General features: G+C 51.1%; 1 protein-coding gene across 12 annotated transcripts in view; it reads right to left on the bottom strand.

Moving 5' to 3' along the window:
• Positions 1–17452, bottom strand: part of MICAL2 (microtubule associated monooxygenase, calponin and LIM domain containing 2) — a 210769-nt gene that overhangs the window by 92877 nt on the left and 100440 nt on the right. For 6 of the 12 annotated variants that reach the window (XM_059136345.1, XM_059136340.1, XM_059136434.1 and 3 more), the window contains exons 14-20: positions 16210–16409; positions 15723–15829; positions 6964–7032; positions 3963–4112; positions 2376–2498; positions 1091–1309; positions 766–867 (exon numbers count right to left, since the gene is read on the bottom strand). In XM_059136345.1, coding sequence (XP_058992328.1) covers positions 766–867; positions 1091–1309; positions 2376–2498; positions 3963–4112; positions 6964–7032; positions 15723–15829; positions 16210–16409 — 970 coding nt within the window. The remainder of the gene's footprint in view (positions 1–765; positions 868–1090; positions 1310–2375; positions 2499–3962; positions 4113–6963; positions 7033–15722; positions 15830–16209; positions 16410–17452) is intronic. The other 6 variants (XM_059136366.1, XM_059136355.1, XM_059136373.1 and 3 more) reach the window with 1 other exon arrangement.

Here is a 17452-nt window from a genome sequence, read left to right as displayed (position 1 = left end):
AGACCAAAGGAAAGCAGCTCTCTGCAAGCAAGGGGGCCACTGACACACACATGCCCGGTGGCATCACATTAGCAACTCTTCCCTCTCCTTGCCACGCACTCCCTCTTCTTTTCAGCAAGGTTCTAGGTCAGTACCTGGCATAGAGAGGGCTGTGCTTATTACCACCCTGAGGCAAAGCCATTCTGCTTGCCTGATGCTGCCTTTTTGAAAAGCAGAGCACAGGTTAGAGCCTAGAGTTGGCTCATCCCCATGGTCAGGGCCATGGGGAGAGTTCTCCATTGTGCCTCAATTTAAGCCACTGGCATGGGATGCCTGCAACTGACCAGCTTTCCTTCGTTGTATTTCCTCCTAGGAAGCTCAGCGCCTACTCAGGCCTGTCTAGGATCTAACAGCACATGTTTCTGCTCATCACATTTTCCTTTGACCTGAGTCTACATTGCTACCTTGGTCTTCCCTTTGTCATGACTGATCTAGTGTTTTTGCATCAGCTCATCCGCGTCTTTTTTAGACGCTAGCCTGAATTCCTTAGTGGCTTGAAAATCAGCACCTCAGGTACTGATTTTCTTCCACCTGCCATCCTTGTTAGTGACACCCCATCTGGAGCCTCAACCAGACCCACCAGGTCAAAACCACCACGAGCCCAATCTCTTCCTCCTGGAAGAGGAGAAAGGGGGAGTAAATGAAGCTCCGGAGACGGACTCATGGCCACTTTGCCAGATGTGCAGCATCAAGCTTCCTGGGGGGCTCTGAAAGTCCCGTGTTTACCTGCGGAAAATCCCCGTGTCCAAACATGGAAGCAAGGTGAGCCGCCTTCTCCTTAATGTTCTTTTTGTGAAATTCCCTGTTGGCCAAGTTCTGAGCCCTCTTCTGCAGGCAAGGTGAGAGAGGGGAAAGAGAGAGAGACAGTGACAGAGACGATGGTGGCTGCCTCCAGGAGAGCGGCGGGATGAGATAGGAGACAGTGCGTGAACAGTCTGAGGAGGAGCCCTGAACAGTCCGAGGAGGAGCCCACCCAGTGCCGAGGGGACAGAGGAGGGAAGGAAGGTGCCCCAGACAGAGACAGAGAAAGGGCCACGGGCAGGGCTTTCACCTGGAGAATCTTGTCCTCCACTTGCTGCAACCGCCGCAGCACCCCAGAAAGGGCCAGCGCTCCCTGGCAGGTGGGAGGCAGGCCGGCAGGAGCCTCGGGCCCACCGAGCTGCAGGTCTGACTTGGCTCTGGCCCTCCAGGGCCTGTTCGGGCACCCGCCGCCAGCAGACACTTGGTTTAGTTCTCGGAGCACATGCCCCGTCACAACCACCGAGGGGAACTGGGAGAGAAGGAAAGTCAAGCTTCCTTCCCGACTGTGGCCCATTCATACACCCCCGCCACGAGCCCTCCCCACAAGGACCGGGGACCAAGGCACAGAAGAGGCCACTGCGAGTCGGATTCCCCGCTAATCTCAGGTGCTGACTTCCTTCCCCTGCCATCCTTGTTAGCGACACCCCATCCTGCCTCAACCCAGACCCACCAGGTCAGAACCACCACAAGCCCAATCTCAGTCCTCGCTGCCCACAAAAGTCACTTAGGGTGCTTAGAAAAGGCCACCCGAGTTTGGGCCCAACCCCCAGACAGTCTGGTTTAACTGGCCCGGGGGTGGGTAGCAGCTGGCAATACTCTTCAAAAAGCCCTCTAGGTGATTCCTCTGTGCACACAGGCCTAACATCACTGCCCTATACCCTCACTGACCTCACCCAGCCTCCACCATGGGAGCAACACCGACCTCCTGCTGCGGGCGAGACATTTCTGAACACTGCACTCAAGAACGGTGATTCTGTTCAAACCCCAAACCCAGAGATGCAGGCTGGACAGAGCCTCGGGCCACAGCTGCCAGCGACCTCCCTGGCCCCAGGGCACAGGTCCTCATCTGCTTATCTGACCAGCACCAGGGGAGGTCTTCTCCACACCCGGGCCTTATCCTTTCAGTGGTGTGCAGCCAACTGGCCTCCCCCCTCAAGCTTATCTCACCATCCCTGTCACTTGTCCGTCTACTTAGAAATCTCCTATCCAATTGGCCTGCAAATAAAGCTAAGAGTCCTGGAGCATCCCCCCAAATACCCCAAATCCCCATAAGATGTGGTCTTCTCCCCCCCAAGCAAATAAAGCATCAGGAGCTCAGCAGCTGGGCAGACGACATTCAGGGCTGGCACGTATTTCCAGAAGCTGTAGACCTGGTTATTCTTACCTATATGGACTGTACCTCAAGTTCTGTCTGCCTTCCCAGAGAAGCTACCGTTAGCCCTACCTGGGGCGCACAGAGAGACACCAACCCCACCCCTCTGGACCAAAGTCCCCTCTGACTTCACCAAGACAGGGTCCACTGGAAGGAGCCCTACCTGCCTTTTCAGAGGAGGTGACGGGCTGGGTGTGGGCTCCTCTGGCCTGTAGCAGCGAGGGTTAATAGGTGGGTCAGAGAAAGTGCGCAGGACAGGCTTACCTATCCCTGAGACACGGCATTCCTGGGAGGAGGAAGGTGAGTCCGACAAAGCAGCCACAGGAAACACGAAGGAAAAGGAGAGTCAGACACTTGGAGGCGGGAGAGGAAGAGAGGCAGGCAGAGAGAGTTGGCAGTGCAAAGACAGCCCTGGGCTGAACTCCCACGAGCCAGGCCCAGCAGGGAAACTTGAACCCTGGTTCTCTGTCCATGTGAACAGCAAGTCCTGGAGTCCCCTTCTCTTGGACAACGTGTAAATCCCAGGGAGGCCTTGCTCTTGGCTCAGACCTGGGCCACTGGACCTGCACTGCCAGAGCCTATGCCAAGGCCAGGTGGCCAGCCCTGGCATCCTCCTGGAAATGGCCAGGTCTCCTGCACACAAGATGACAGGGACAGCACATTCCTTCCCATGGAAGAGAACCCTCGACTGACACTTCGGGACCCTTAGGGGCCAAACCTCTAGAAGGAGCAATTGAGGAAAATCATCACAAGTCTCAGGAAAATGGTTCCCTTTGAACAGAACTTGGCTTCTTGGGGAAGGCCAGTTTGTCCAGAGGGGCAGCCCCCCCTCTCCCATCAAGACCAGGGAGACATTTATGATCGCCTGTAAGCCTGATTAACCTAGAGTCTGTCCTTCTCCTGAGAGGAGCCTAATTCTGTTGTACAACAGGTGTTCTCCAAAAAAAAAAACCAAACCCCTTGTCCCAAGATTTTGCAATTTGATGATGGCATCCCAGAGCAATTCAGAGGAATGAACCACGCAGAACAGACCATGGAGTCAGAGTCTGAGAACAATCAGCTTGGTGTGTAGCCTGCCCCATGGTAGTCTGCCTCCTTCAGCCTCCCAGGTGCCCTGGTTGGACACCTCAGCCCTGCCGGCCTGACCCGAGGGAACATGGAGGAGGGGACGTCAGAGAACACTTGGGGGGGTCGGTTCCCATGGAGCTGAGAGCTATGACTTCATTTCCCCTGGGGTGCCCAGGTCTCCTCCCTCTGGACTTAGACTTCCAGGCAGCCAGTGTCTCTAAACCTCCCTTATGCTGTACTACCTCAAAGCTGGCTGCAAATCAGGTTGTGGTCACAAGGCAAAACCAAATTCTGGATTTCTTCTCCAGGGCAGAATAGGCATCAGCCAACTATGGTCCTCAGGCTGAAGCCGGCCTGCTGCCTGTTTCTGTAAATTAGTTTTGCTGGCGCACAGCTGCACAATTTGCTTCAGTACTGCCCATGGCTGCTTTCAGGCTACAATGGCAGAGACAGTAGCTGTAGAGAGATGGGAGGCTCCTGAGGCCTCAAATCTTCGCTATGGCCTAAATGTGCTATGTCGTCCCTCCTGGGACCGCTGATCCAGAAGGAGCCCCCGTCTCACCTGAGCCAGGCCTGGCTGGCATGCCTGAAATCCCCCACTAGGCCTGCACGTTTCTGCTGGCTTCTCAGCAGGTGCTGGTCACTGGGAAGGCAGGTCCAGTGAGCGTCTGACGGGACTCACCTGCCTCAGGAGCGAGGGGTTCCGAGAATTCTCTTCGAACTTGGCCAGCAGCTGACTTGCCATGGACTTGACTTTGTTCTGGCTTCCCACTTCTCTCCCGCTGCTGCCCTCTGGACTGGAGCGCAGGCCACGGCTGGGATAGGCTGAAGGCTGCAAATGCCGAAGGAGCACATCGGTTATTGGATCCCAGAACCCAGATATCAGAGAGTGGCCCGGGGACACAGGACACCAGACCAGTTTCCTGAAGAAGGACGCCAGGGTCTGAGGAAGCATGGCAGGAGCGGCTGGTGACACCCACTGAGATGATGCTCACATCTTCCCGAGGGACAGGCACACCCACCTGGGAGCCACACAAGGTCTGAAAATGGCCTCTTTCACCCCCCTGCCCAGGGACCTTGGCAATTTACTTCATTTCTCTGAAGCTCCCTCATCTGTAAAATGGGAACCTAGCCCACTTCACCTGGTTGTTGCAGAGAGTCAAATATAATAATAAAGTGACCAGCAAAACCGTTTTCCAATTACACTGAGTTGCAGCGAGAGGTTAAGAGTAGGGGGGTGATGAAGGAAGCAAGAGGGGGTGTCAGTCAGGCAAGGCACAGGCTTTGGGTTCCCTTCTCTCCTCTCCTCTGCGCCCCACTCCCAACGTCAACCAGCCCTGCTCTGTGGTCACTATCTTTAAAAATACTTTTTAATCTGGAAATAATGTCAGATCTACAGAAAAGTTACACAGACAGCACAGAGTTCCCGCCTATCCTTTATCCAGAAGCACCCAATGTTAGCACCTGGAATAATCGTGGTACTATTACCAACACGAAGCAATGAACATCGGCACGGCTCTGTTAACGAAGCTAGAGACCTGATTCGGGCTACCTCAGCTTCCCAGCGGTGTCCTTTGGGTTCCAGGACACAAGCCCAGGTCCCACATGGCATTTAGCCTGTCTTCTCAATCTCCCTCCTGCATAAGAGTTCCTCCATCTTTCTTCGCCTTTCAAGACCTTGACAATTTTGAAGGACACTGGTCAGCTATTTTGTACAGAGTCCCTCGGGCTGGGTTGGTCTGGTGTTTTCTCATGTTATGTGTTATGGGTTATGGGTTATGTGTTCTGGGGAAGATGCCTCAAAGTTCAGAACTGCTTGTGTCCCTGATACCAATGTGAGTGTTGACTGGTGAGGTGCCAGCTATGGTCACTTGGCTGTGCTGTTTTATAAAATGGAGTTCCATGAGAGCCTTCCTGAGCTCATCTGCTAAAACATAAAACTTGGAAAATTACCAGCGTTCGCTGGTTCAATGTTTGCTCTCCTTGCCGAAGGACCTGCTCCCACAGGCCTCAGCAGCAAAAGCCACCACGGAATCAGGTAGGCCATCCGCCTTCCCAGAGAGGCAGGGCCTCTCCCTCACGGAACAGATGTTCTCAAGACAACAAAGATATGTTCACTTAGAAAGGTCATGGGAAGAGGCAAGCTAAGGTCAATTGATTTTTTTTTTTTCTTAAAGATTCCCTAAGAGCACCAGCTCTAAGTGAAACCTTAAATGCATAGCCACTTTGAAGTGTTGGATAAACATGGACTGAAGAGTCACTCTCCACTTCAAAGTGCAGAATGGAACTCTGCATATCGCTGTAGTCTTGAGTGGAAAACTATAGGTTTACTGGAGCGTCACTGTTGGCACAAGGCCAAAGTCGTGCAGACTAGCACTGCTCAGATACAAATCACTGCAGGGCTCTTTGAAATGCAGATTCAGATGAGTCCGTAGTCTGGGGTGGGCCCTGACAGGCATTTCTAAGCAGCTGCTAGGTGAGGCTGATGCTGCTGGTTCCTGGCCCACACTTTGAGTAGCAAGAATTTGGAAAGAATTACTGCTTAGTGAAGCCTGACTTTAGTACAACAGCTGATTCAGATCAGCCCAGAAACAACCCAGAAGGGCAGGTGCAACCGATTTCTTCCCACACTCTGACTCCTGGGCTGCCAGCAACAGAGAGAGCAAAAACACTCCCTCAAAGAAGCCACAGATGAAGGGCAGGAGCAGGTTCCCACCTGAGACATCATGCATCACAGGGAAACTTCTAGGGAGGAGGCAGGGGCAAATCACAGGCACTTTAAGTGAGAGCCAACACCCCATAACCAGGGAAGTGGGAGGTTCCCTCACCCTGTTCATCAGCTTCTGCTTCCTCCTTTCAACTATCTATTCAGGTTCACTAGGAATATTCACTAGGTTCCTGATCACACCAGCACCAAGAAATGGAGAACCAACTGCTCTTGAGAGGATCAAGTAGTCTAGAAAAGGATTGGACAAGCGTGATTTGAATCCATTGGATAAAATGTGTGCACATTTTAAAACATGAACTGAACTCCAGGGTTCCATTATCAGAGCGCCCCTTTGCCCCTCCCAGAAAATGGGGTAAGCAACAGGCAGCTTCCGCCCACCCCCTAGATTGGGCCTTGTAGCTCCCTTTGTTATAAAAGTCACTGTTTCGAGAACCCATGTCTGGAGAGAGATTAGGTGCTTCGTTTTGACAAAGTAGCCTGTAATTTCCAGATTTCAACAGAAGGTGGCACTTGTGGGCACCGGGACATTTGCCTTGAAGACAAGTGCAGAAAACAAAAGGCAGAAGTTATGGCTCGGGGACAGGAAGGGCTCCCGGTGCCTGGTTACTAGTCCCCCTGCTAACAGTGATGCTGTGTTGATTAGCACAGGTGCCAGACAGCATGCTCGGCACATTGTATTCCCCTTCGTTTTTAGTCTTTAAAAATCCTGCAGTAAGTTGCCTACATTTCCATTGTATCATCTGCCTTTCACAGACGTGAGGCACAGCCTGGGAGGCTGTTTCTCCAGCTGACACAGCTAGGAAACAGTAGAGGGGGGACCAGAGCCCAAAGGTTTCTCCATCTAGCCAAGCTTGGAACTGAGGGGCTCACGAAAGAGGAAAGGGAAGGGCCAGAGCTGTGGCCACTGGCTGCCAGGCAACCAGCCTTTGCTTCAATGGACACTGTGGGCACAAACCTCATCCAGGTTGTTGAAGCCTTTCCGCCTCCGTTTGTTCATGTCGCTGTCTTCAGTCTGGGTATCCACCTGCAGTGGCCAAGAAAGTGTCATGAGTTCAGGGTCTGTGAAGTCAGTGGTTCCACCAACCGCCCTGAGGCTCTAGAGCGGGCCTGGCACCAGCCCTGGGGATGCCCCCCACCTGCAAACAGCTGCTGGCCCAGGAGAAACACGGACACAGGTCACCCTGTTCTGGGACAGACACAGATTTCTATTCAGAGGAGGGAACCTTACCAAACCGGTGTGTGTGAAGGGGGTTCCATCAAAGGGGTGGGAATCACATCCCCAAAAATCATTCTGAAACATCCCTAAACATAAAGAATCCCTGTGACACAGGTGGGGCAGGGACCATCTCTGGGGTGGGTGTGACCCTGGGCTCTGAGCAGTCACAGGCCTGCTGATGTCCCTTGGCATAGCATGCTGCCATAAGGACACCCCCTCCCTCCTGCAACCTGGTGCCACTGCTCACCCCACAGGCAGGGATTCTTGGGGCCCAGAGCAGCTATCTAGCTGCTCTGCATAATTTAATGGCAAATTATGCCCGTCATTTGGTCACCATTGCAAATGCCAGTAAACCGTATTTTATCAACTCAAGGGGACATCAGATAAGGTCTGAAAACTATAGTGATCACACAGCTCTGTGTGCCCAGGACCGTTTTAATTTATTGTTTCCCCAGCAAAATTATTTAGTGTGTCCATTTTCATTCTTGAAAGTATCCTGATTAGACAATAAATCACATGGATGCCTTACTCATAAGACTTTCCAGCCCACTTTCTGCTGCTTGAATCTGAACACTGAAATCTGGAGAACCCCCACTCTGCACAAGGCCACTGCTGCGACCCTGCAAGGGCCACCAAAGGGCACACGCATTGTCAGTTTTATCTCCTATGCGGGGGGGTGAGCTGCACACATGAAGTGGGCTGTGGGCTGGGTTGGGAACTGGGGGCTGGACTCAGAGCCTCCTCTGTACCCTGCCGGGCGAGTCTATCCTGACCCTGGAGTTAGACCTGTCTATCTACCCACATCTGGTATTTCTGCCACGAGCATCTTTGCTGCAGACAGTTTGGCCTCAAGCACTTTTGCCACAAGCATTTTTACCACGTAACTCATTGGGTATAAAGCAATTTTGCTGTAACAGATACAGAGATAATGGGCTGACAGCTTGAGTTCATTGGCTGATAGACAGCCTGGCTTCATTTCTCCCCCCGCACAGTACTCCTGTTTTTATATTACATAAATCTTAGCCCCTGTGATAGTCTCTATGGTGGTGCAGAGTTTTGAACCCGCATTTCCCACAGAACTTTGGGAGGTCTTCTGCTGGACTCATGACAAAAGGCCAAGCACAAACAACAGGTGGAACAGGTGCTCACAAGAAAACATAACGCTTAGTCACAAATATGCATCCTTGTGTTTGGAAATGGATACGCCCTCTCTCTTTTTTTTTTCTTAAGAGAGAAGAAGAGTAGGGGCCTAAGGGGGAAGAGAGAATCTTAAGCAGGCTTCGTGCCTAGCACAGAGCCCAAAGCAGGGCTTAATCTCAAGACTCTGAGATCATGATCTGAGCAGAAATCAAGAGTCAGATGCTTTAATGGATGGAGCGCCCCAGGCGCCCTAGGACACCTCTCTTTAGGAAGAACGTTTAGTGAAAAGAGAAAACGTATAATGTCGAACATGGAGATGGATCAGTAAGCAAAGAACACATACTAGCATGAACGAAAGACTGTGAAGACAAGTGCTTAGTTAGGTACGATCTGCGAAATGAAACCAGCTGTTCGCAAGGTGTAGCCATGAATCCACATTACATGTTCTGAAGGAGTCAAATCTTTTGTATTTCACAACGAAGTCCTTTTAATTTTGTTATTTGTGTCTTGTGTTTCATTACATCCTTTTTAATGATTGCCCATTTTTTGTTTCTTGTGCTTTTTCTCATTTGCAGCACAGCTGCCTTACAGCTGATTGGTTACAGAGCAAAAATGCTTGCAGCAAAGATGTTTACGGTGAGACGACCCAGACCCTGCGACCACCGGTCTCCAGCGGCGGCCTTCTCCATATAGCCAGCCCCCTGAGGGCCATGGAATCCCCATCCCCAAGACTCCTACGCACTTGGGCCCTCCAGAGAAGGCCAGCTTACATCCCAGTCTTTGTTCCACTGGGCAAGCAGGGGGAAGGGCTGCTGGCCATTCTCTCCCCTCGAACCCAGTACGGCCCAATCTGCCTCACCTCTCCTGCCCTTGCTACACCACGGGAAGGTTTTTTTTACTTCTTGCCTATTCTGCTATAAGAGCTCGGAGCCCCAGCACACATAACTGTGTGCCCACTTGCTCCCAGCAGAAAGCACCTGCTTCCCCAGCTTCTGTAGTCCCATCACCCCTACCCCCTTCCCACATTTAGCAGTACCTTTAATATTTTCAAAGAAAAGATCCACCACAGTTTAGGCATTGATATTTGTTCAAAAATTTGACCCTTCCCTTGTTCAGGGAGCACAAAACAACAGATCAAAGGGCCCTGCCTTCCCTCTAGCATTTTTCTCAGCTTCTAATAAATCATTATTCTGTGAATGGAAATGATTTCAACCCAAATGCTTGGGCAAACACCAAGAGAAACAAATGACTTTATTCACAACAATGTTGGGTCTTAGAGGTGCAGGCCATCTGGGCCCCCAGTTCCACTGCATGTGAATGGCTTGCTGGCTGAGACAGGGGCCTGAGAAAGTACAGGGCGTCCTACCCAACAAGAACACTGCATGCATAATCTTAGGGTTTTCTCTTGTTTTGTTGTTGTGTTGTTTCCACCTTAAATGAAGACTTGGCTTTTCTCTCAAAGAGCAACACCTCTTACTCTCTCTTTTGCATTCAACAGCTCCAGGCTTGAATGTTCCAACATCGGAGCCAAGGAGAACCAAACCCAGTAGACCAGCCGCAGGCTCACGAGAAGCGCTCCTGGGAGGGAGTGTGCCCAGCACCTAAGAAGACCCCAGATCCTTCAGGGGAAATAAAAGAAGCCTGTGGGGCAACCTCCACTCCTCTGATTCACCCTGACCCATAGGACAACAAAATGCAGTCCATATGAAAAGGTTGGCAAAACACATACTCAAACGGTCTGTACTCTTCCTTACGGATTTCTCATGGAAGCACTGATTCTCAACGAAAGAGCGAGGTTAAAACAGAAAGGTGGAGAAAACTCAAACCTAGGGATTTACCTAATATTTTCTTATCTGTATATCTCTATCTGCAAGCCAATGTCACTTTAGTACCCCCATCTCCTTGGACTTTATTTTGCTCTACAAAGAATGGGGGACAAGGAGGAAGAAAACACTTATGGTGCCCAGCCATACACAAACAGTTCACTTTCTTTTGCTATTAATTTTTTCCTGCCTTACCCCCTAAGAACACTTTCTTACCATGATTTCCCAATGACCTGAAAGAGTCCATGCACCAGAAGGCATTTATTAAACTAATTGGTATCTCCACTTTAAAAAAAAAATGTATTTGCTAGTCTGATTATTTATTTGATTGGTACAAGATAACCATGTCCCCCAAAAGCCCAACGCCATGTGATCTTAGCCCAAAGGAAACAACTTTTATATTTTACTAGCAAGTATAGCCTAATTCTGGAGAAATTTAGGTATGGGACATAGGAAGAAAGATTGGCCATTACAGGCAATGGCCTGGTTAAGTAAGGAGGCAGCAGGGATATTTAGGCCAATGATACTAGCAGGAAACTCTTCTCTCCTTCAGTAACAGACTAGTAAGGACTCATGAGTTTGAGTTCTGACATGACTTACTTCCCAGCTGTGTGACCTTAGGAAAATCACCTAACTTCTCTGACTGCCATTTCCTTGTCTATTATTTCCTTGCCTGGATATACTATCCAGCTCACAAAGTCCTGGACATAAAACACTTCTTATAAGGCACTGTATACCTCTTAGGCACTGTTATTTAGATTAATACCAGTTAACAAATGAGAAAACCTGAATTCCAGGTCCAACTTTGACTTTTACTACAGGACATTTTATAGGCAGGACATTGCGATTTAATGTCCCCACAGGCAAGACTCCCCTTCTCGACCACCAGGCTGAGAATACACGCCCTGTCTTCCTCCAGAGAGAACACAAGGAACAAATGAGATACATATGAGACTGCTTTGCACACCGTAAGGTGTCCCGCGATCATGGCTACAGTGCCGAACCCAGGGTCCGGTCGTGCTAGCTTGACTCATTTTCTCAGGAAACAGGCATCTGCCTTGTCTCAGTACTCCTAAGGGATAGCCTTCCCACTTGGCTGGGCAGGGGCTCTGAACCACAGCACATGTCTGTGCACCGGGTCTTCCCGTGACGCAATTACCGTGACACAATTACCATGATGCAATGCAGGGCTGACATGATCGGAATCAGTCCGCAGACAAGCAAAGAAACCTTCGGAGAGGTTCAAGCATGTGCCAAATCTCCAGCAGACCTAAATACGTGTTTGTCTGCCTGGCTTCCAATGTACTCTCACTCTGTGAACCGCTCAGAACACCTGGCTGTGTGTCACAGAGGACAGAAGAGTGACTGGCCTGCAAATCGTGGTGGCCTGAGGGGCAGCTCAAAGGCCCTGTGCTAGCTCAGCCCGGCTGCCCGGCACCTGTACTTTTGGCCCTCTGGGACTTTCCCTGAGTCTCCGAGTTGAGAAGCACTAGAAACTTAGAGGAGAGCTCTGGCTGCTGGGTGGGGGTTCTGTGAGAGCAGCTGGGGAAGGGGAGAGGAATTCAGACATTCCACCTAGAAGGGCAGCGTCCTTGGGCAGAGTCCTTGCTTGTCTTGTTCTCGGCTCTACCCCCAGCACCAGGAGTGCTGAGAAGAGAACCCCGCATCAAAGAGGCATCAGGCCGTCTGGATGGAGGAAACGCTTCCTTACTTCACGCGCCTGGCTCTTTGGAAAGTGTCTGTGTGGGAGGGGTAAGGAGAGGAGAGCTGGGCGGGCACCCTGACTGCTGGGACTAGACACCCACACCAGCCACGTCCTGGGAACAGTGCTGGAGGGAAGCCTGTGTCACCATCGGCCGGCTGAGAGGATAAACACCCTGCGGCCACGACCCTGGCCTCTGGGATGAGCTTTTCATGAACAAGTGACACCTCTGTGTTATGTTGTCTCGAAAACTGACATCAAGTGTCCTGCGTGTGTCCATATTGTCACGTGTGTGATGACAGCAATGGCCCTAAGTTCAGGCATGACCCACATGCCATAGGCCTAGGAGGGGACATGCAGGAGGACAGAGACCATGTGGGTATGCTCAGATACCGCCTGAGGTCCATGGTAACAGGAGATCTGGAGTCCCCAGCAATTTTCCCAGGTCCCAGGCTTTTGTGTGGGTACATTTAGGATCAGAGGTAGATCTTCAGGAATGAACCAAGGGCTTCTGAAGGGGAACATGGAATCCACAAGCTCTCCCTTTGCCAGGCCTGGCCCTACGACATTTGCAGCTCACCCATCGACCTCAGCGGTTTGCCACTCACCAGAGGGACAACTCTCTGGGCAGATCAATGGGAAAGTTACATTCTCTGAAAGTAAATAAGGCCCTCGGTGGAGGAAAAAAGTCTTCTCTTTTGCCTGAAGCTGTTCAGTTTTCTTGGGATTTGGATGCTATCTGGGATGAGACCATGATTTGACACCAACCATGAAAACCAGGAAGAGGAAGATTTTAAAGGCCGGCTCAGTAGAGAAAAACAGACCCTCTCCAGATTAAGATGCTGTGTTGTGAACAAACATGGGCTTCTCAATTCCTGCATCGAGACGCTCCTCTGAGAGTTCAGGAGGGCACAGGGAGGGTCGGAGAGGGCTGAGGAAAGGGGGATGAGGTTGGAGGCAGAGGCATCTGTGTTGTCGGGATGGTGTGAGTGTGTGTGCTAGCGCGCACTCATGGGGCCACAGCTGGGCCTGAGTCTCTAGTCTATCAGGGCACATGGACGAGGGTGCAGAGGGCTGTGTGCCTTAACTGCATGGCCATCTTCTGGGTATAACCACGGTGGAGACTTGATGTGCGTTTTTGGAGTGTCCCAGACAGACATCCTCCATGCCCATCCTGGGGGATGCTGCTGTGGACTTAGTTCTCTCTGCTTGTGAGACATGTCAAGACCAAAGAGCATGGCAAATAGGTTCTCCAAACCAAAAAGTATCCAGATACAAGAAGACTCACAGTGGATGAGGAGGAGGTACTCCGTGTGTGGTCTGATCGGTGCACGGGCACTGAGTGGTAGACAGTGTCTGGGGTATTGCGGTGATGACTATGGCAGAATGTGACCCAGGGGCCTTTCTAACTCGCCAGCCCACTCAGAGGAAGCATTCAATCAAAAATCATGCCCACCCCAGCACTTACTTTAATGACCTAATCTTTCTACCTATCTAAACAGCAGGGCAAATCTGAGACATAAATGAAGCTGTGGAGGGGGACTGGGCCCCTCTCAGGATGGGCAGACCCTGGGAAGCCCCTCAGGGGACATGGTTGAACCTCGGCCAGGGCTGGGCCAGACAGAGCTCCCCGTGCCCCCTGCATTTTCTAGCAGAGCCAGTGGGAAGTGGGGTGAGCACCTCTCAGGCCTCCGAGGGCCTGGCTGGCCTTGCTGACCATTCCCCATGTGACCCAGGGCTGGCCAGACTATGAGAATTCCGTCATTCTGTAAACAGAGGTGTGGCGAGTGAAAGGTTTCAACATTCCTCTCCAGTTCCCCCTGCTGTTCCCAGTTGTGGGCTAAGTGGTGGAGAAAGCAAGTGGATGGAGAGAGGCGTTCAGTGTTGGGCTCAGACAGTTCCCAGAAAGGCTGCCCTGGCTTGCTCGGTTGGGGAAGCCTGAAGTGGGGACTCTAGAGGGAATGAACCTATGACCTGTCTCCAGAAGACAAATTTCACTCAGTGGGACATGTGGTAGGCCACACAGCCTTCACACAGAGCCTCTGAACGGGGCATCCTGGGGAGCAGGGGCCACAGTGCTGCTAGGGGCAGTTCAGCCCTTTGGCTGCTCTGCTGGAAGCCCCAGCAGACCGGCACACCTTCCCTCCCCAGCCCTGGCCTTCCTAATCCATTCCCTCCTATGGACAGGGTGAGCCCGCTCCTGGAGTTAGCCCAAAGGCTACAACGTTGCAGGGAGTACAGACCTCAGTGGAAAAAGTGACCGCTGCTCACAGAGCCGAGGCAAAGACAGGAGGCTACTTGGCCCCAGCCCCACCCTGGGGGGGAGGGGCGGGCAGGACCAGGCATGACTGACCACAAGTAGGAGGCTGTCGGCAACCTAGAAAGTCAGACACACATAGAGGCCTGCAGTCCTCTGGGGCCCCGTGGAGAGAGGCAAGCTTTGTAGGAGCACTTGCCACCTAACATCTCTGGTCCTTCATTTGTTTTTGTTTTTTTTTTTTAAGATTTTTTCTTTATTTATCTGACAGAGATCACAAGTAGGCAGAGAGAGAGGAGGAAGCAGGCTCCCTGCAGAGCAGAGAGCCCGATGTGGGGCTCCATCCCAAGACCCTGGGATCATGACCTGAGCCGAAGGCAGAGGCTTAACCCACTAAGCCACCCAGGTGCCCCTGGTCCTTCATTTTTGAATGTATAAAATGAACACATCACATAAGATAACTTGTATCATACCTACCACAGACATACCATCATTCAAATGAAATTATAAAAATCACTAGCCTCACAGTTCCCAAACAGTGTTCCAAGGCACCCCAGGGCCCCACCATGAGCTGCAGAGGAACCATAGGATGCTTTAAATTTTATAGGGAAATGTGGTGAAGTCTGTTATACATCTTGTAAAATACCTGTACCAAGTCATTTGGACTTAACTTCTTAGTAAACAGAACTTTTAGAGATTTCTTTCAATCTAGGGGCACTGTGATAAAAATCACGGAGACACTAAGGATGCTGTTAAGAAAGTTCCAGAACCCCTTTCAGCTCTGAGCTCCTCAAAGGCATACCTTATTTACCTCTGTGTATTTGCTACTCTCATAAAAAAACAAACAAAAAATGGGTGATCGGATGGCTCAGTCAGTTAAGCACCCAATACCTGATTTTGGCTCAGGTCATAATCTCCGGGTGGTAAGATCAAGCCCCGCGTCGGGTTCCACACTCAGCATGGAGCCTGCTTGGGATTTTCTCTCTCCCTCCCTCACTCCCTCTTCTCCTGATATCTCTCTTAAAAAAAAAAAAAAAAAAAAAAAAAAAAATTAGAAAAACAAACCAAAATATTCAGCCCTAAAGTTGGCAACATTTGTGAAGGAAGGAGAGAGGGACAGAAGGAGGAAGAGCAGGAAGAATGAAGGAAGTTAATGGAACAGAATGTATAACTGTAGCCTCACCATATACTCTGTCACTGACAGGCGTGGTATAACTGATCAAAACTGAACAAGTGAGAAATCGTCTCTCCTTCCTCTTAGGGAAGAGATCATCTCCCCCTCCTCTTAGGAGGCAGGGCTCATCTGATTTACTTAAAAAGAATACTCAGCTGCATGACCTCTCAGATCTGAGCTATGCCCTTCCTAGAACCAGTGTATGTCCCTGAAGCCAGCAACATGGTGCCGGGGGGACTTCCAACAGCACAGGTCACTAAACTGCACCTTACTCATATCTCCCGTGGGCTCTCGATCTGTGTCCTTTATCAGCATTAACAGACTGAGCACATGACCTTCTCCCGTCCCCTGGCCCCATCCATGGGCAAAGAGAAATCCAACAAAAACCAGGCCAAAACTTACCCGTGGCATCCTTTTTCTCGGAAATGTGAGGTTGAGATAGTTATGAGAAATGGAGGATTTGGCCAAACTGAGGTCAGCATTTTCTCCATAGTTTTTGCCCCAAGAATCTGTTAGGAAATAAAAATGGGACGGCAATCAGACCTTGCCACCACTACCCCAGGGCTCACGGGGCGTTACTGCTATAAGATCCCTCCAAGTAATTCCCTCACCCTCAACTACAGATATGAATGGGCTGGGAAGGGGGCCCAACAGTGACCTCCCAGTCACAGGGGCAGACCTTCGGCCTCATGTGGCCCCTGCCCCACATGCCCACTCACACACACAGGTCTGGGTGGGTGGGGGCCACCCCGGTTTGGCCTCCAAGTGAGAGGGAAGGCAGGGGCCGGCCTGAAAACATTAGACACTGGTGTGGAGAGCAGCCAGACATGGGCACAGGGCGGAGATGGCCCAAGGGCACAGCGAAGCCTGCCCCACAGAAGGGCCTTACCCACAGGCCTCAGCGGGGTGGCCCGGAAGAGCTCGTAGAACTTGGAAAGGTACATGACCATGCTGAGCTTGTCAGGCTCCTGGGCCGACGCCATCTCCTTGCCCGTGGTCACCGGGGGGATGCCAAACTCACGCTCGGCCACGTCAAATGCTAGCTGGTTGTTCTCCACGGCATCATCTTCATTCAGAGAGTCGAAGTTGCTGGAGAATCAAAACAAGGTAAAGTTCAGGCACAGGAGACAGAGGTGTGAAGAGCTGAACCAGCTTCCCTGTAAGGAGCCCTGTGGGCAACATTCTGCTGGGTCTCAGCAGGTGGGGAGGGGTGAAGGAGCTGTGACCCCAAATCCCCCCAAATCTCCCCACCCACTGCTACCTTCCCTGCACTACCCCACTGCTCCCCCCACCCACGACTGCCCAGGGAGGCTCCTTTTCACTTGGGGTGGGGACCAAATCAGATTTAGGCCATGTCAATGTCTTTGCTGCCTGGGCTGCAATAATCAGAAAATAATTTACATCTTTGGAAAACGTATAGCTATTTTACTTTTAAATAGTTCCTTTATGTGCTTGTGCTTTTAATTATAAAAGTATATGGGTATCTTGCATTAAAAAAATAAAGAATCAAGGGATCTACAACATCAAAGTAACAAGCAAACACCCCATCCCCTTCTTGAGGCAGCCTCATCCCTAAAGGTACCGACTGACAACCTCTGGTGAGTTTCCTTTCAGCCTTCTGGATGAACATGCTCGTGGCTGTGGTTACTCTGCAGCTGGCCTGAATCCAACATTAATACATGTATGGGACCTTCAACATCACAAAGTGTGCCCGATCTTCCTATCGACACTGCCATCATTCCCAATTTATAGACAAAAAAACAAACTCAGAGAAGCTAAGTGACCTGCCCAGTGCCGCACAGCTAACTGGTCTGCATCTCAGATCTAATTCCCTTGGCTGTAAAATCCTCAAACTGGTCCCCAGAATGAGGTCTTGCCCGTAATTTCTCTCTGATGGGGAAGCGCCTGGTGTGAATGCTCCACTTCCCCAGCGCAGTGATGGCAGGGATGTGGGGACGAGTGCGAGCATGGAGCCGGGGCTGCTTCTGCTCCTGGTGTGTTCGGAACACAGGTCAACTGAGCTGCTGACAGCGATCAGTGCAAACAGAAAAGAACAAACTCAAGAAAAACTCAATCCAAAGATGTATTTTGAGCCAAGATTCTGCCTCCAGCAGAACCCCTCGTTGCCCTCG

Source organism: Mustela lutreola, chromosome 1, assembly GCF_030435805.1.
Source record: "Mustela lutreola isolate mMusLut2 chromosome 1, mMusLut2.pri, whole genome shotgun sequence".
Taxonomy (NCBI): Eukaryota; Metazoa; Chordata; class Mammalia; order Carnivora; family Mustelidae; genus Mustela; species Mustela lutreola.
Note: the sequence above shows the minus strand (reverse complement) of the source record. Positions and strands in the feature narration are given on the sequence as shown.